The sequence below is a fragment of the Stegodyphus dumicola genome, chromosome 10 (genome assembly GCF_044657685.1).
Source record: "Stegodyphus dumicola isolate Sdum_Otavi_A_Nest chromosome 10, ASM4465768v1".
In the NCBI taxonomy this organism is placed as follows: Eukaryota; Metazoa; Arthropoda; class Arachnida; order Araneae; family Eresidae; genus Stegodyphus; species Stegodyphus dumicola.
Genome location: NC_140777.1, coordinates 28,658,158 through 28,678,485, shown reverse-complemented (window position 1 = coordinate 28,678,485; position 20,328 = coordinate 28,658,158). Strand labels below are relative to the sequence as shown.

The following is a 20,328-nucleotide window of genomic DNA, read 5'->3' as shown; positions in this document are numbered from 1 at the left end:
TCAGGGCTACAGATTCAGCGATATCATTTTAAATAACTCATTCCAGATAAGTAGGAAGAAACTGACAATACGATATATTTTAAAAACTCACAACATAATAAATAACTGAAAATGGATATTGCAGGCTATAGGTTCATTGATCTCTCTTTAAATGGTTACTACAAATTAGCAGAAAGAAAATTACAATTTATTACAAAAATTCATGACGTACACCATACTAAGTAGCTGAGGGAAAACACATATTAAGGAATTTCTCCTTAGTGCATGAGAAATATCAATTAACAAAATCACTCACAGATAATCTCTAAATCTTAATTCTGCTAACCACTAAATATCAAAGATGATTAAGAACCGACTCCAAACTCTAAGAACTACACTTTCCAGAATGCTTATAAAAGCTTTTGGCAACATGCCATTACCACCCTGATTGTTATAGTGGTTAACGATGCTAACTGCTATACCGAAGGTTCAAATCCTGGAGAAAACATGGGTGTTTGTGAGTTACAGTGTTTGTGCAGCATAAGGACACTTTAAATACTGGACAGCTGAAAATCCTCTAACATAGTTTGGTTTAACCCCTTCGCGAAGGCATGTTGCTGAAGTAAAAGCCCTCTGCAGACAAGTGTGTCATATATGCATCAGTCCCAAATCTTTCTAGCAGCGGGTTGTTGCATTGGTACAACACGCAGTCTCCAAGGTGAGCTGCGCTAAGCGGCATGTCGTCTGGTAAGAGGATTATCTACTGATGCATATATGATACACTCGTCCTGAAGGGGCTAAAGAATGAGGGGTGCTCTCCATCAAAAATGGGTAGACCTCCACAGTTAGTGCACCAGGACTATTACTTGTACAATCAATGGTGAAATTTTGATGTTCTGACCATTTTTTACCATCTACCACATGGCATTAAGTAACCTCACAAGAACATTAACTACTAGCTTCATTATATTTCTCACATTTTTAGCTACCTTTATCATAGTAAACATCATTGAATGTATGAAGGAACAAGTGCTATTTTTGTGTACATAGCATTTATGTCTGACTTTAAGTGCTTAATTAATACAATGCTGTTCTATTCCATTATTATTTGTTCTTAATTGCACCATTCTTTTATTAACTAGTCCTCAATATAAAAAAAGAAAAGGAAAAAAAAAAAAAAAAACTTTATGTACCTACCTCAGCCTAAATTTCTGCTTTACATCATTATTATATAATAAATATAAATACAATTTAAATTTATTGCTCCTAATTTTTTTTTTAATATTTTGAAAATGCTAATACAGGGGAAAACTTACATACTCCCATTTCTTCCCTCACTTTTATTTATTTATTCATAACTTATGCTCATTCACTTATTTAAATTTGTATTTTATCAGAGTTTAACTTCATCAATTTTAAAATAATTTATTTCATTTTCTGTTTCTTATAACAATATATTCTGTGTGAGAATTTAAATGAATAAAAATAAATCACACATAAAACATCTTTAATATATTATAAATACACAAAATATGTTGCTACCATGATGAACTGATTAAATAACAGTTTACATTTCATAAATATATAATTCAACAAAATGTACAAATAATATATAAAGTATGACTTAGAATCCATTAATCTCTGTTCAAATAAAGGCACAAGAAAATTAAATCATGTCTATTATTTTAATGCATTTGGGTAATTTCCTACAAATAAAGTAAAAATAATCATGTCAAAATCATCTTTGATGTTTCATAATTTTATGGCACAAATATAATAGTAAAAATGCATAATACAAAAAAGAAAAAAAAAAAAAAGTGTTTCTTCTATGATATTAAAAATCCTGAAAAAGAAAAACCCAAATACTTAAAATAATATTCATTCAAGTACTATCTCCCGCCCCACCCTTGCACCCCCAAAAAAGCATAATTTTCTAATGCTTACAGATTGCTGCAGAATATTATAGAATGCAAAACTGGCAACACATTTTGAAATATTATTTAAAACAATTAAAATTTGAACCATGGTAATATTTAAAAGGAAAAAGTTACCTTGGAATGTTAATGGAAAATATATATAAAAATAGTTACTTTATAACATATAAAAAATTTCCTGAAACAATATTTCTGATAAGTATTTAGGATTTTAAACCCTATTTGCTACATTACAAAATATTGACAAAATGCATTTAATGCATTTAAAATAAAAGAACCTCCACATACCAAATTCATCCAAACCATACGAGAGTTCTTTTGCATAAAAACATCCAAACCTCGCAACCGTGCTAGATATTTAAGTTGAAATAAAAATGTCTTTCTTATTGATAATTTAAAAGCAGATACCAATAAATTTATTTTCAAAAAGTCGACATTTTGCACTATTTAAACATTAACATAGAGAAAACACATAATAAGTTTAGCACATCTTCTACATTATAGCACTAATGAAATTATTTGATATAATGCAAATATTAAACATACATAAATATCAAAAGTTTTTATAAATTGACACTGTGCTTAGCATTCGAATTTTAGAATTTTTTTAATTACAAGCTTGAACATTTAAAATTTTGCATGAGTTTTACCAGATTAACAGTTTAGAACAGTAACTGCCATTTCTAAAACAATATAAATGTATTTTACTATTAAATGCATTACGTTGCCATACCAAAATAGAATCTTATGAATAATACTAAGGAAAGAAAAGACTACTCGGTCAGAAATTCTACAGAAGACATACATTGCAAGACAATTTTATTAAAATAATGGAGCAAAATTACTAGTATTAAAATAAAGCATTTCATTTACAGTTTTACTTTTCTAATATTTTCCATTATCACATAATATTTAATATATTTCTGAAATTCATTTTGCTCACAAATGTCACATGAATGATGCTCCTTGAAAACACTGACTATTCTAGTTTTAAAGCTAATTCATAAAACATGTATTTCAAATTTATGTCTGTATGAAATATATATGCAGAAAGAGAAAACATCATTTTGCTATTTTTTAAAACTTTATATCAACATAATCTAACCATATCATGAAATTTAAAGGTATCTATTTCATCCAGTTATTCTTTCTGCATTTTCCTATTAAAAGATATCGGACACAATGCACTAAGCAGCATCTGACAGGAAACTTTTTTTATACTGAAAAGTCATCTATAATTTAATGAAGATGCTATTGCAGGCTAAAAATTTATTTAAAAAATATATTTAGTCACATAATGTAATTGTAAATTATGTCAAGTAAATAATAACATATATGGGGGGATTCCTCAAGCCTTTTGGACATTTCTTCCTTTTCTAGATACAATTAGGCATTTTCTTTTAACCAATCATAGTACCATGATAGTTTGAGTAATAAATTTTAAATTAACTTTTCGAATTCCTCTTCTGTATCCTTAGTAATGACTCTCACTGCACTGAAATACATGCAATCGTTAAATAACTATAAATACATATTTTTATATCTCAATAATAATTTTAAACATTTACTAGTCATTACCTTTAGAAGGAACTTCTCCAGTTACTATTCTTATAAACATAATTCAGAGTACACAAGCACAAAATTTTTTAACATGTATGCATCAATTTTCAACAATTTATAAATATAAGAGAAAAATGATTTAATTTTTAATTTCATATCTGAAATTTTTATGCACTTCAGGTTGCACATCAAACACTTGACTAATCAAATACTGGATGACTTTATCTTTATTAGCTGCAACATTACTTTTCATTTCTGATACTTTGTTCAGAGTATTTTCTTCAATAAATGCAGCATTGCTCTCCTTGGAACCCATGTGCTATAAAAAAAAAAAAAAAAAAAAAAAAAAAAAAAAAAAAAAAAGAAGATAATAATGGCTTTTGTAATTTAAAAATATTACTTATTGTAAATGAAAATCAATTATCAAACTCTTACATCACATTATGTGCTTCATACATGTGTATGTTTTAACCCTCTAAGCACCACCGCTTAGAGATTTTTAAATATTTTTTTTACGATATCTAAATATTTTTTTGTGATATCTGTAAAAACGTATATATACGTGCATATTAAAATATGTCAAAGAAATTAAGGCAATATATCAAAAGAAAACAAATCCAAGTATGAAATACCAGGAGAGTTTTTACATTAAAATAAAAAAAAAATTTGTTCTCGTAGTAGTTTTGGAGAGGGTTAATGGTATATAAACAGTAGCATACAGCACAAGAATTCATGCTACTTAAAGTACAACATTTTAAAAAATTTATACAAGCAGACTCCGTTAAAAAATTTTCGATTGCAATCAATATCTGATCATTCATGTTAAGGTTATGGTTAATCTATCACAATATTATTCATAATGCAATTAATAAATGTAATAAATGAGTATCAGCTTTAATAAATGGAAAATACAGTTCATTTTATAAAATGAGATTCGATGCACTTTAAAGGATGGTATGAGTTTATTTCCATCAGCAGAAAAATTACATTTCTTCCTAAATATGGCGATACCTGTCAGTCATCAATTTGTGATGCAAGTAAATTCATTTGCACTCACTAAGACGCATAACTGGAATGGAAACTAAGCTTGCTGATGACCATTCAAAAGGTTAAACATGAATAAGCTTTTTTTTCAAATACTTCCAATTTTAAAGTTATGAAACTGAAACCACTTTTTCCTGATTCCACTTTTAATATGAGAGGAATAGCTTGATCTTATGAATACATACTGATCTTGTATAGCTGAAAATAAAAAAAAGGTAACCCTGTTTTTCAAAGATCAGATTTAGTGTGATACATCTTGAAACAGGGAGAGAGGCCAACATCACAATCTGGACAAAAATACCTAGTTTAATTCTTTTGCTGTTGTAATTTTCTTTCAGTGAATACACATAGTACTGTTTCGAGGGTCTTACTTTTTTGTCTGCAGGTCACATCACCTCTAAAAAATATCTCTTTATAAGTCTTAGTGGAGCTGGTAAATCTCCAGGTCGACCTTTTCTTTCTTCTACTGCTGCATATCTTTCAATTAGTTGGTCGATAATATCTAATCGAAACTGTAAATTTTCATCTTTACCACCATGTGTCTTGTGCAGCACATAAGCCTTCCATAAATTGATGTCTAGAAGAAGAAAAAATATTTTTTTGTAGTATTTCATCCCCTCTTTTTTTAATCACAGGATAAGTATTTAGGTTCTGGTCCATTCGATCTACTCCACCCATTGTATTGTTGTACTCCACAAGTAGCCTCGGTTTTCGCTTTATATCATTCTTGGATGTGGATACTTGAACCATTCTGGATTATATACTGTAGATATAAGCGACACGGCTTTTTCGTCCATCCATTTTCATAATGCACACTTTTCCTCTCTGGTAAGTTACCATTTGCCCTTTTAGAAGTTTTTCTTTAAACAATGCTTTAGGAACTTCCTTTCTTTGAAGTTTTAATGTTCCATACATATCTGTGCAGCAACTAATCAGGTGATGAATAAAAGTTATCTATTGTCGGACAGTATCCTGGTTGCATTAGTGTCATTACAACCTGCAATGATTCGCTCAAATGTTTCTGTCATTAAATGCAGTTCCTTTTCCTGTGTAAATTAAGTAGTACTACACCATACATATCTAGTCTTTAATTCACAAAGCATGCATATTTTTATTTCAAACTGTGATCAATTAAGTGGGATATATTGTTTCCAACTTAGTCTTCCTTTGTATAACATAAGACTCTCATCTATGGTGACATCTTGTTCAGAGGTAATAACTTCTTGGAATTGAGTTTTTAGCATGGGCCAAATTTTAACTAATTTTGGGCACTCATGAGAATTTACATCAAATTTTTCATTATCTGAAATATGTAAATAACTTTCAATTAACTGGAAACGGCAGTATGACATTACTTTGAGAAAAATGATGTAGATATAGAATGCCTCTTACTCCAATACTGCTCAACTACTGGCTTTTTTTATAATACAGTACAAAGTCTGTAATCTAGACATTCATTATCTGGAATGATCTATAATCCGGACCTCAAAGCCATAAACATGCGCATAAAGCATTACACATGCGCTTTTAATGCGCGCGTCCGCTACGCATGCGCGTAAAGCATTTACCCATGCGCACTTCCGATAGTGAAGAAAGTGACAGAGAAATTATTAAAAACAAAAAAAATTTCGATTGACAAGTAAGTCGGTATTTTCATCACAGCAATTACAGGACTTGAACAGCAGAACTTTGTAATTGAACAAGAAATTATGTCTATTTATAGAATTAAAGAGAAAATATTAGCACAAAAAACGAAGTAAGTTCAACACTTTACATTGAAAGAAATGTTTAATAAAGTAAACAAATAAATATTAAGCTTTTTTTTTTATAAATTTTGATACCCTTTAGATCATAACTGCTCTTTATTTCATAAATTATGGTTTCATATTTTTAATTGTATAATTTCTGCATGCCATCTTACCAGATTTAAATTGATGATCTATAATCCATAATCGCCGATGAATCTGGATTACGGACTCTGTACTGTACCTTGAAGAATAATCAAAGCAAAAAATACCTGTATTTCATCTTTTAATGTTGGATCTCATTTGTTTTCTTCTAGAATGTCTACTAAATACATCGGTTTGCATGCACTGCTCAGCACATCTTACGCTTCCAAAACAATCAGGTCTAGCAAATAATCATCCATGAAAGCTTCATAAAACTGAAGTTTACTGTTAGCTACAACAATATTCAGGTTAATTTTTGGATTTCCAATGAAAGCAAATCTAGGAAGTGGATCAGATGGATTATTAAAATTAATTTTAAAAAAACTGCCTTACTTGCTGAAACCATCTGTATGCAGAGTCACTAGTGTCGCAGCCATCTAGAAAACTTCCACTACTTCAAGACTCATCTACAGATATTTCAGAATTCTAATTCCGAATCACAAGAAATTAGCTCCATACGTTCTGAATGATCCATTATTTTATGACAAAAATAGTTTTCACTACTTGCATATAAATGAATTTATCAAATAATGTGCAAAATACATACTAAAAGCTAAACTCTGAAAGATAAAAACTCGTTATGTAATGCAAAACTTATGAAAAAGGCCTGTGCTTTTGGACCAAATAGAATACACTTCGCAAACTAACATTGTGTAGACAACTACCGCCATCTATATGACTAATTTGACATTAAAAATAAAAAAATATGGTCGAAATAATGAAAGCGACAAAGAAATCAGATTGCTGCATGGCATATGGGCAAATCATTACAGGTACGAAAACCGTGCCCGTACGGCGCACAGGCAAATCAGGCACAGGGTTAAATATATTTTACATTGGCCATCACACATTATATTAAGGGCAGTAGTTCTTTGTATATTATACCATACTGGACTCGATGCGTACTACTTACATTTCTTACTACTGCTTACTCATTACAGTCAGTGCTGCTGTCATTACTATGTCTTCAGTACTATAGTCATTTTGTTTCATTACAGACAGTGCTACAATAGTTGTGTGCAGTAGTACTATATACAGTGCATATGTTATTAACTCTATGACTTTTCCATTACAGAAGAGCACACTAATCAGCATGACACAGGTTCCTCCATAGTGCCTCTAGTTTTTCAATTTTTTTTAAGGATGGCCTGCTGCCTTGATAAAGAATGACTTAAATGAATCATTAGTGTCCAGCAAATTTATGTGCCATGCCTCTGTGAGTGAGCACATTATTATGTAATGATATGGGAATTCAATCTTGCTGCACTCACAGAGCTTAGAGGAAACAAATCCCTTTTTCTAGAAATATTCTGGAAATGGACCATGGCCTGTGACAAAGCAGGTTATAAACGATGCTACAATCAAATGGTCTGTGGAAACCTTGCCGTAAAGGACATGAGCTCTTCGACCCTGTGGAATTGTGTCCCATTCATCTTGCCGGTGTTATAGTGCAGTGGCCACGATTCTTCTCTTGAGATAGGATTTTGGAAGCAGGAAGGGCACAATTTAGGTATCTATATTGTTTCTTTTGCATGCTAATCAGCTTCTTCATTTCCCTGGTGTCCAGCTTGGACCTTTATCCAGGAAATATGAATAGGCTTAGAGTGCTGATTTTCACAGAGCATGCATGGTATATCTTCTATGAGTGGAGATGGAAGGGATTTTGGATCATAAGGAATTACTGAGAGAGACTATCTGAAAATATATAATACATGTCCCCCTCACAGGTCATCTGTGACAGCTATGGCATGTCTAATGGCAACTGCTTCTCAACCATTTCCAAATTTTCTTACATATGCTGCCTCAAAAGAAAAAAAAAAAAAAAAAAAAAAAAAGATAAATTTATATTTAAAGATTGAGCAATTCACTGCATAAAGATGACTATAAATATATTTCTACAATTTAAAATACAAAAAAATCGGTTGAAAGTTTTTAGGTATAAATGTAGCAAATCAATAAAAATAATTTGTCTTCCACTTCATGTTTAGTCAGTTACCCTGAGATTATTTTACCTCCAGTTTGCAAATCTGCCTAAAGGGGGCAGTACATATTCAAAAATAGCCAAACTTAGCTTAACTAGTTTATCTTTGTCACTGAATACAAACTTACTGCACGAAAAATAATCTCAAGGTACAGACTTGACATGAAGTGGAAGACTATTTTTTTTTTTATTGATTTGTTAAAGAAAGAAATTCTGTAATCAATTTTTATCATGAATATAACACACTGATAATTCATATTTAAAATAATTAAACTTCTTTATTTAAAAAAATAAATTAGGTTACAAAACAAAGAGGTTGAATAGCATAAAACTTGAAAGGGATAGGCAATTTTGGCCACAATCACATTTTTTAAGATTTATGTCTAACAAATTTCAATAGATTTTTTTAAATATTTTAAATTGCAGAAATACATTTATAGTCATCTTTATGAAATGCATTGCTCAAATTAAACTTTAAATATAATTTATCTTGAATTTTCTTTCTTTTCTTCTGAGACAGTTTATGTAAGCAAAATTTGAAAATAGGCCTTCTGCTTGAAAGACTGAGTTCTCAGGTTTTAAGCGCCCTTTCTGCATACCTAATTTGATATTGTTCCTCCCGATTGTGATTCCCTTTCTGACTCCTCCATCAGGTTGCAAGCCATCCATGATTACATTACATTTTAAACATTACATTACATTACATACATCCAGATTACATTTTTAGAGACTCTACAACTGTCAAGCATTGTTGTGTGGGCATAAATGCCTGCTTCAAGATATGCAGGATGAACTTTCAGAAGTGATCTTTTGGTGTTCTCTGTGTCCTGCTGCAATCCTGCATCATAGGGCAACGGAATCAGTCCTGATAAGGTGCAACAGCTGCGGTTTCAGTGGTGTGACAGGCCTTGTTTATTTATAGCATAAATAGGTACTGCATACTTCTTAAAATCTTTACTTTTCAAATGGTCATGGGTAGCCCAGGTTGCTGCTCCATACATAATTTTCTCTGCACATGTGCTATAAATTTTTAGAATAATGGACCTTAAGTCCCAGTCCAACCCTTGCATTTTCTTGAGATTGTTGGCTACGCATTAAACCTTTTTCTTCTCTGCACACAGGTGAGGTAGCCAGGAATTATCTTCATCAAGGACAAGGCCTAAATTTTGAGGCATTTCTGGCTGCAGAAGTGATTAAAAAGACTATTGTTTTGTTACAGATTGCCTGAAGTACATCCCTGCTAGGCCTTTGAAAAACAAAAATGGTATCATTAGCAAGTGTTATTACCTTTGTGAGCACTTCATCTGAAATTGAAAATAGAATTGAATGTGATATCCACAGGTCTGGACCTGTACATGATCTCTGCAGACAACCCCAAGTTTGTTTCTGCGGGATGCACCTTCCACTGTGTACCACAATAAAACTGCAATCACTCAAGCAGCTTTTTATAGACTTTAAAGAGGCTGTTCAGAATTTTTACTTCACATAAGACCTCAATAATCGCAGACCACAACAAGGAGTCGAATGCACTCTGCAGATCAGGACTGAGGACAGCTGCATGTTTTTTACTGCACTTGACACTGATTACTTCCTGTTTTATTAAATCCAAGATGTTCAGTGCTGAGAGTTTTTCTCGAAAATCAAACTGTGCTTCTGAGATAATACTGCTGATTGCCAGAGGGTCTTTTAATTGCATTATCACAAGCTTTTTATATACCTTTCCTAGAATTGTAAGCAGGCAGACTGGCCAAAATGATGATGGGACAACCGGTGAAAAGAATTACTTGTCCCATCTTAAATGCTCTGGGGCAGTATTCCATACCTAGGAGTTTGTTGAAGACTTTAGTTAGGAAGCTTGGTCTTGTTGTCGGGACAGCTATAATGATATTATATAGAGAATCTGCTTCTGGGCTTTGGAAGTACACAGATTACCGCATTAACTTCTGTATTCATGAATGGCATACCGTTAGCTGTTGTGGTGGACAGGCTACAAGCTGGGTCTTCGCGCAGTTTCATTTTTTCCTCCAGATCTCATACAAAAACTGCAATTATGGTGTGTTAATTGTCACTTCCATGGAACTCATATTGTCTTGCACTGTGCATATTCTCAGTAATTTAAATTCTCAGTATTCTCATTTTATTCTTGGTGAAATAAACTTCTGTTATTTCTGTCAGCCAAATTTAAACTCAACTTTGATTTGTAGTCAAAGACTACACAATTAAATACTCAACCAGATGATGGTTAAAAAAAAAAACTGCACCAGGACATCAGATTTAAAGTGTCGGCAGCAAGAGACTGAACAGCTGAATACTTACAAATGTTATAGCTGGCAGGAACAAGCCACATAGAGTGCACATGATGCTAGAAACACTATTTGGCTCAAAACAAACCTTAGCTTAAATACTCACTCACCATTTACATTCTGGTGAGGAAAACAGAAAGAAGTTATAGTAAAGATTGAAATTATAATAACTGATTAATTAACATAAGGTACCCTTATGGCTGAACCATTTATAAAAAAACAGCCTATTTAACCACTTAACAGTTCAAGAAATTTTTTAAAAAATTCTCCAAAATGTAGTATTGCCAAAATACTGCCAAAATTATCAGAAAATTGCATTATGGATAAAATGTATAAAAAACCATTTATTGACCTAAAATTAAATATATAGAGAGAATTACCATTACCCTTTTAATGCTGGCTGGAAAATTTTGTATGTATTACACATCTTGAAATTTCTACACATAAGTTGGCATTTCAACTCAGTTAAGATACATTTCAAAATAAGGTACAATACAAAATCGCAAATTACAGTCCTGGTAATATCTTGTTTCTTTCTGCAATCACTGCTACTATTGTCAGAATCATCCATTTTTGGTTCACAAATAAATTTAAGAATGGAAGCTACATAAAATAAAACTTAAAAGCTCCGTTACTAATTTTTCATAATAAGCTATAAAAGTATAATAATCATCTTCAAAATTTATATAAATGAAATTTCCATGAACTGTAATACATAATACCGAAACGAAAGTGTGCATTACGCAACAAATCAAAGGACAGAAACAGGGAAGGCGTACAAAGAAAGTTTGTTCTACGGATCAGTAATGCCATCTATGAATTTAAAATGTAAACTAGGAAAAATTATATGGGCTAATAAAAAATGCAAGCATTGAAAATGTGATGCCTGTGATATATACAGCAAATGCCGCTGTCCACAAAATAGTGCTACCTGTATGAGGTATAGCCGGAACTGTTTAAGTAGTGAAAGGCCACTCCTACTTTCCTTCCATAAACCTGGAAGAAATATTAATTTAATCGAATTAAAAGTAAAATAGTTTTTATTAATTAAAGGACTCATTTACTTTTATTTATTTGCATTTATTTTCACATTTAAAAATAGCATTTTAGTGGAATCATCTAAGAAATAAATCACTAATTATTGTGAGTTTAGAATTTCTTTAAAATAAGCGACGCTCTTGATTACTGTTGGTTCAGCAAAAATCACCAAACATGTTCTCTCCCTCCCGCTGCATAATCTGAATCAACTTTTGCTAAATGATAGTAAGTGTCTAAGGAATTTATCCCATCAATCTTTGCGATGTAACAATTAGCTTACATGGCTAGAAGTTCATAACTTTCAATGTAACAGGTCAATGTGTATACAGAGAGTAGTGTGAAGTTACTCTTGAAATGGTGAGAATTCTGCAATTCTCTGATGCGTTTTTAAGTTAAATATACTATAGTGCACATGGGCAAAAGACAGAGTAAAAAAGAAAGTGCTTTATTAGGATGTTTCCTCTGCTTAGTTATTTTGTTGCCGTTTTTATAAAATTTTGAATGTTTCATTAGGGATATTTGTTTTAAGTTTTTTTATTGTTTTATTATACATGCTTTTTGAGTTTTCAATTTTGTTAATTCCTTGTTGTTTTATGTAGTTTTCAGTACACTGCCATTTTGATAACAAAAAAACAACTAAAACGATGCTTCAGGATGTTGGAATTAAAGTTTCATTTCAAAATTAAACACATAATCTTTATTTTGATATATGTCATATTTGATATATAATCATTTAAGTATGTGTGAGGTAGCTAAGAGGATGAATGTTGATTAACAGTGGATGAGCGCAAACGTATGCACGTGATAAAAAGGTATGCTACAAAATTGACGGTTCATTTAAATATTCATCTCTGTGTGTTAATTTTTGTTAAAAGATTTGTTCGTTAATGTTTTTATGTTAGGAAACATGTATTTTTGGTTATTTATTTCTCTGATTGTGTATTTTTTGTTATTTGTTTGTCTCTGTGTGTTAAGACAGCGACAATTTTTTTTCTGATTACCATGATACTTTTAACTTTGTTTTAGCTTCCTGATTTTGTTCAAAAGTGAAAATAGGTCGATGTGTACATGGACAAAGTTAGCCTATTTGTGTAATTCTCTGATTTTTTTTTTAAGTGAAAATAGGTCAATGTGTACATGGACACTTAAGTTTGTGCAAGTCTTTGACTTCTTATTTTGGTTTTGTGTAGCAGCCATCTTGAAATTGCCTTGCTCCTTCCTGGCACCGATCTTGGCATAAAAAAAGAAATGAGTTGCCAAGGGATACCATAGAGTAAATTTTTACTGGTCATTCTGACATTTTATACAATTTTTTTGTGTATAAAAAGAAGTGGAAAACACATTGCTCTAGGCTGCAAAAGCTTTAATTATGCCACTGCAGTACTGAAGATTTACTTACATCAGTCTCATTAACATGACATAACAAGGACCGAGAGGATGGCTGAAAAAACAAGAAAGTTACCAGAAATGCTAAATTTTACCAGTACTACTTGATTTTCTTTGTCCCCACGAGCATCAAATTATCTAAAAAATGGTAGCCAAAGGAAGGGCAACCATAAACACTTTCACTTTCGAGTTCTATTTGCTGAATTTTACGAATGAACATTAAAATATAATCAATGTAATAATATACCTGAAACAAATCCAACAATAAATAATAAATACAATAACAAGCAGCTGAAATAAATGTAATAATCCCTTAGTCAAAACTAAGAAAAGTTTGTTCATGGGCTGAAAAATCAATGCTCGTTGGTGAGCCTAAAAACACACAAGTTTGAAAAGTCTGGTTACAGCCTGTTACTATGAACACATCTAATTTTGTTGACGCAACAACAGCTGCTAGCATCCAAAATGTGGAAAGATTATGGGGTTCTGTTAAATGACAAAACAAAAAACAAAGAGGTACAGCTCAATATCATTACAAGTTATATCTTTCAGAATTCAAGTGTTGGAAATCCTATGCGAAAGATAGGCTTTCTGATGCCATATTAAAAGGAATTATTACTACTCAGATGAAACACTTCACAGACTTTATACACATATTAAAAAGAATATATAAAATAAACAAAAAGGGAGAATTTTTCCACAAGTAAACTATTGTGATTTGGTTATAAATAATTAATATAAAATCAAAATATAATACAGTAAAAGTCCGGAAATCCGCAAATCTTGGGACCAGAGGTTGTGCGGATTTCAGGGTAGAAAAAATGAATCATAATAGTCATACTAAAAGTGCAAAATAAATAAGGCGTATTAGATGCATTCAATTAAATTATAATTATAATTTATTATATGCATTAAATTATTATTACATACATAAATTGATTATATTATTCATTGTACTATAAGTACACAACATAGAGGTTTGCCGATTTTGCCTCATGCAAAGGTTTCCGGTTTCAGATTCGGGTGTTAAAATCACTGTTGCTGTAAAATTTCAACAGCTTTTCTTTATTTTTCAGTATATCATACACAGTCCATGTCATAATTCCATACGATTCTGCTATAAACTGAGGAGTAGCACCTGCCTCCATCTTTTGCAGAATTTGCACTTTTTGCATTACCATCAATGCAACGTGTTTACGTTTTTCAATGTTGTAGGCAGAAAAATCATAAGTGCATTTCTTATCTGTCATTGTATTAAAAGGTGCTGAAATTTAAAATATTCTTAATTTATTCACAAAACATCTGGATAAAAAAAAAGGGCAGCACTAAACAATCTGATGAAATAACAAAGCTCAGAAAATACAATTTGAATAGTAAACTTGAAAGAAAAGATGAGTGAATCGTCTGCTTTTTTACTTTGATGCAGATAGGATGGGGAAAAAAACTTTTATCATGATGTCAATAATTTGGTATTTTTGTTACGACTTGTTATTATTTGGTAATTATGACATCATTATTCAGTAAGTATTTTTTCTTCAATATTTCATACTCCATGTTGCGGTTTCCGGAACATATAAACTGAATGTTTATATTTTGAGAGGCAATGTGGATTTTAGGTATTTGACTGTACTTATAAATAATGTGCAAAATTACTCTTTAAATTAATTTTCCAATGAATGACACACATTTAGTAATGGAATGAATCTATTCACATAGTATTTTATATAATAAGTTGAGAGTTTGAATCATATGGCTGATATTTCATGGTACAAACTTTGAGGGCTGGTACAATCACATTTTGCTAAGCATCAAAGCACAAACACAGGAAAGATCAAATGCAGGAGATGGAGAAGAAACGGAGTTAGTAGTTCATTCCATTGCCTGTAGATGGCCAGTCGGCATTGATTTGGGGAAGAGAGGCCATTCTTGTTTGAGTTTTCGTCTGTGATGGGAGATTTTGTATTTGCCAAAAAAACCAGACATGTATTACAATGTACGGCCATGCAAATGGAAACGGCAGAGCTGCACTACAAATGTACCGTGAGCAGTATCCTGACAGACGAATGCCAGATCACAGAATGTTTCAGAGATTACATCGTCAACTTTGTGAAATAATTTCATTCCACATTACCAGACATGACGTTGGTCCACGAACAACTGTATGCACTGCAACAGTTGAAGAAAGAATCTTGCAAATGGTGGCTGCTACATCCAAATCGAGTACAAGAGCTGTTGCACAGACTGTAGGTGTGAGTTAATACACTGTTTGGAGAGTGTTGCACGATAACCGCCTATACCCTTTCCATTATCAGCATGTATATGCTTTTAAACCTGAAGACTATTTTCTGCACAAGAATTTCTGCCAGTGGTTTCTGCAGCAATGTGAATTGCAGCCGAACCTTTCTGCCCATGTCTTATTTACAGATGAGGTGACATTTACACGCGATGGTTTTAATGTGCACAACTGTCATGTTTAGGCCAACAAGAATCCACATGCGTTTCGAGAACGCTACAGTGTCAGTGTGTGGGCTAGTTTTGTAAATGACTTCTTGATTGGCCCATAACTACTGCCACAGCGACTCAATGACCATTATTATCTCCTTTTTCTTCAACATGTTTTACCAGATTTGCTACATGTTCCAATCATCATTAGAAACTGCATGTGATTTCAGCACGATGGGGCACCAGTCCACTTCACCCAGATGTTTGTCGATGCTTGAATGCGACATTTGGCATACGATGGATTGGACATGGTGGATCTATCTCTTGGCCACCTTGGTCTCCTGATTTGACACCTCTCAATTTCTTTTTATGGGGACATTGAAGAACGACGTTTATGCCAGTACAGTAGACTCCAATGAAGATCTCATTACTTGAATATCCGTAGCTGCTGCATGTGTGCGTGAAATTTCTGGTATCTTTTAAAGTGTTCGTCAATCGCTGCATGAATGCTGTCAAGCATGTATCAATGCTGATGGACACAAATTTGAACACTTATTGTAAATTAATTTTTACTTGTAAACAAGGTTATGAAAATAAAATATTTCCCTTATCATTTGTTCTTTCCTGTGTTTGTGCTTCGATGCTTCACTTTTGACCATACATTCCTATACAAAACGTGATTGTTACAGTGTCCTGTACCAGCCCTTAAAGTTTGTACCATGAATTAGCAGTCACCATGTGTATCTAAACATCTTACTTATTCAAAAAATATAATACATTGGAACGAAGGGACAGACTATGAATCCCTAAGATACATCACTGTTCTATGTGAAAATGTAGTGATTCTAAACCAATAAAATGGCACAACTCAGTTCATTTAAATCTTTTTTTAATTAGTAGATAAATATGTTACAAGCAATCACTCGCAAGAATTCTTGTTACTGGATTAACTGGGACAGAAGAGAGCGTTGATTTTTTTATTATTGAAATACACTTTCCTCAACTTAAAAAGATTAATCTTTGGATTATGGTAACTCGACGATTTTTTGGCGACCAACCCTGCTACAGCAACCTAATATTTCTCAATTGGATGCCACTTTGTTTTCACAAAGTAAAGATATTTTTTTTTTCTCAACATTTTTTTCCAACAATCTGCTAGCCGAATTAGTTACACTTTTATGGAACAAAAGTGCTTAATCATGACAAAGATTAGGTGCAAAATTGGGACAAAGTGCACGCCCACTGCTTGCCACGTTTTTACGAATTGCACATACACGGTATCATCCATGTACACGCCAACCTATTTTCACTTTAAAAAACATCCCAGAATTGCACAAAAATGGCATTGCGCACACTCTTGACTATATCCATATACACTGCTAACATCCTAGATAGTAACCTTTATCGCCTTACCAAAATGTTGCCAAACTACCTGTTACCATATTCCAAAGATTATCCCTTAAAAATATTACGAGAATGAAATATAAATGGAATAAAAGCACGGCTCTACTCTTATATGCGCCCTAAGATCACCAAATATGGCGAAGTGTGTTCTGCGCTGGTTTTTGGTGTGTTTCTGTGCTGCGAGATGGTTTGGTGGACGATGCTGTTTGTATGGCAACCCTTTTGAGATTGTGTGCAAAGTAAATTTAATATTAAAAGGTATGATGTTGGAATTGTTAACAAGTCTTTTGTTCATGGGTGTCTTTATGAGGATTGAAGTGTATTTTTGAAATTTCTGTGGGACTTTTAAAATGGACTCTGAAATGCAGAGCTGCTATGAGAACTTGGATGAAGAAGGGCATTTCTGATAGTTCTTGTGTGGATTTGCAGTTAAATGGTTGTTGGTAAAGTTGTAGCTGTCAGCGGAGTTTAAGATTTTGATTGTGGTTTTCATGTATGTAAACTTTGGAGGAAGTTTTATCGTTACTTTCAAAATTTTGAATCTCGGAATGACATGTAATATAGCAAAATCGTTGCAATTTTGTTAAGAGACGTTGTGTTACTGGCAAAATTTTATTCAGGAATTATGGTAAATGCATTTTAGTTTACTGTTTTTATTTTGTAGAATGTTATGTTCATTTTTTTTTTTTTTTTACTACGAATTTCTGTTGCTATTGTTTATTGAATTGTTTGTAATTTAGTTTAGTTTATTTGGTTGATTTGTGCGCAATGCCTAGATTGTGCAATTCGTAGATTTTTTTAAAGTTTAAACAGAATGCTGTGTACATGGTATTCTTTGAAATTTATTGTTATGTTAATTTATTAAAGTGAGGTGTGCGTAGTTCATAGATTCCTTTGCTGGCTAGATTGTGCAATTTGTAGAATCTTTGTTAAAGTTAAAACATATCGCTGTGTACATGGATTCTTGTCAAATTTTTTTGGTTAGAAACTTTATGTTTTTGCTATCTAAATTTTTTGTTTTGGACTTTTTAGCTTAAATTGTGTGTTCAAAACGTCGCTTTTGCATGTGCGAAAACAGTGTTTTGGAGACATTTTAGGCTTAAAGTTTGAAATGTAGACAAAAAATTTAGATAGTAATATGACACCATGGAGTTTTTGTCGCAAAGCGAGGGCATATATAAGAGTAGTTCTAAAAGCACATATTAATGGATTTCTTACTCTTCAATGTGATGACAAATGATAAAATGAATAAATATAATAAGCAATTCGCATCTACACTAATTAGAGCATGAAAGCAGTTATATAGGTTTCAGTAATAGCTATTAAATATTATTTTAGGATTTCAGATTATTTATTCAACTAAAGTAATCAGTTAATCTTTGGAATATGGTATTTTGGCGACATTTTGGTAAGGCGATAAAGATTACTAGCTAGGACTTTAGCAGTGTACATGGATAAATTAAAGAGTGTGCGCAATGCTATTTTTGTGCAATTCTGGGATTTTTTTAAAATGAAAATAGGTCAACGTGTACATGGATGATACCGTGTATGTGAAATTCTTAAAAACGCGGCAAGCAGTGGGCGATTCTGCACTTTCTCCCAATTTTGCACCTAATCTTCGTCATGATTAAGCACTTTTGTTCCATAAAAGTTCTAGCATAAGCGTAATTCGGCTAGCAGATAGTTGGAAAAAAATGTTGAGTAAAAAAAAAACATGCCTTTACTTCATGAAAACAAAATGGCATCCAATTGAGGAATATTAGGTTGCTGTAGCAGGGTTGGTCACCAAAAAATTGCCAAGTTATCATAATCCGAAGATTAACCAAGTAATCTGGCGTATTTTTGGTAACATTATCATACTTTAAATTTAGCATACAAAATTCAATTAAATTATGACATAACCTTCCACAATTACAGCTAATATCAGTTCTAATCTATCAATGAAAAACATAACCCAATAAATTCAAACAGAAATGTAAGAACTACAAAAATGACACAAGAAGGGAAAAGGAAAGATTATCACAATTTCAGTTTCCTAAATTTTCAACATTCTTTATCATTTACTACTTCCCCCAATTAGTTTGAATTTTATTCAAGTCAAAACAGTTATCTTTTACTGCAGAAAAGTTTAGTACAATTAACATTCTATTATTTTAATAGCTAAGACTGAAATTTCCTGCTTGAATTTAATTAAAACTATTAGAAGCAAGCAATCTAAATACAACTCAAACAGTATTATGCACATAACAAACGATTCAAGCAACATGCACACGAAACAATAAATTTTTAATTATAAGCAAATAAAATACCGTGAAATGCTACGCATACAAATGATTCGTTAAGAAACTAGTTCTAAACCTTTTACGTTGATAATAATATATATATATATATTTGCGCAGAGTTTTTTACAGCGGTGTGAATAAAATATGAACTTATAAAAGTTTGAAACATATTACTTGTTTCTCATATTCTTTAAACTGCTTTTCACGCTCTTCTCGGAATCGAAGAACTTCAGCTTGAGCCTCCTCTTTAGCCTTCTTAAGTTTTGCTGCTTTGCCTATAATTAAATATATCAGATTTCATTTTCAAGAATACACATTCATGGAAAATATACGATTTATCTTTAATTAGAAAATGCTACACAGCCATTACGTTACAAATCCATACAGATAATTAAAAGGTGGTTTACGTTTTCTGGCTTGGTTTACTTTTTCATCAGCTCTTTTCTCGGCAGCGAGCAGCTGTTGTATACCCTGAGTTTGACTAGCCATGATGTACTGCTATAATGGCTAAATATACTTTTATATGAAGTAATTAAATCAAATTTACTACTTTGAAATAATCTTGTATCACGGATAGATATACCAAGATAAGATGCTGCTCCAAACTTACAAAAATCACACTGTACAACCACTGTTCACATTTCGCAAACTACATCAAGGCCATTTAGAGATATCAGCGGAAAAGATAAAGCTCGAGTGCATTTAATAATAATCAGTTTTATAATATTTTAAATATCCTAAGCTATAACTTTTTGAAATGATCTTTCTTACAGAAATAAAATGACTGAGTTAATAAATTTTAATAATTTTAAAAATGTCTCAAAATACATTTTTCTTAAAGTATTGTATTAATTTAATAACTTTAGTCTTGTGTAAATAATTTAGCAATTAAACATAAAGTTTGGAACTGAAATTTTGAAAAATAATTAAAAAAACAACCATTTGCTTGCAGGTAACATTTTGAGAAAAGAAGCATAAAAACACGTGTTCTTAAGCAATAATTAGTTAAATTGATATTGATATTCT

The 20,328-nt window shown here is 31.9% G+C and overlaps 1 protein-coding gene across 1 annotated transcript; it reads right to left on the bottom strand.

Moving 5' to 3' along the window:
- Positions 1-1,469: 1,469 nt before the first annotated feature.
- Positions 1,470-19,970, bottom strand: Vha13 (V-type proton ATPase subunit Vha13). The gene is made up of 3 exons (XM_035368788.2): positions 19,710-19,970; positions 19,477-19,577; positions 1,470-3,792 (listed from the first exon to the last, which is right to left on the bottom strand). Exons 1-3 carry the CDS (start codon positions 19,789-19,791, stop codon positions 3,613-3,615), a joined length of 363 nt encoding a protein of 120 aa, XP_035224679.1. The 5' UTR covers positions 19,792-19,970; the 3' UTR covers positions 1,470-3,612.
- Positions 19,971-20,328: the final 358 nt, after the last annotated feature.

Bases quoted from the DNA above. Each gene is read 5' to 3' on its own strand.
- Vha13 (XM_035368788.2), bottom strand. From the start codon at position 19,791: ATGGCTAGTCAAACTCAGGGTATACAACAGCTGCTCGCTGCCGAGAAA. The intron at 19,578-19,709 runs GTAAACCACCTT...ATTTAATTATAG, and splicing joins AGTAAACCAAGCCAGAAAAC to GCAAAGCAGCAAAACTTAAG. The intron at 3,793-19,476 runs GTAATATGTTTC...TTTTTTTTATAG, and splicing joins TTAAAGAATATGAGAAACAA to CACATGGGTTCCAAGGAGAG.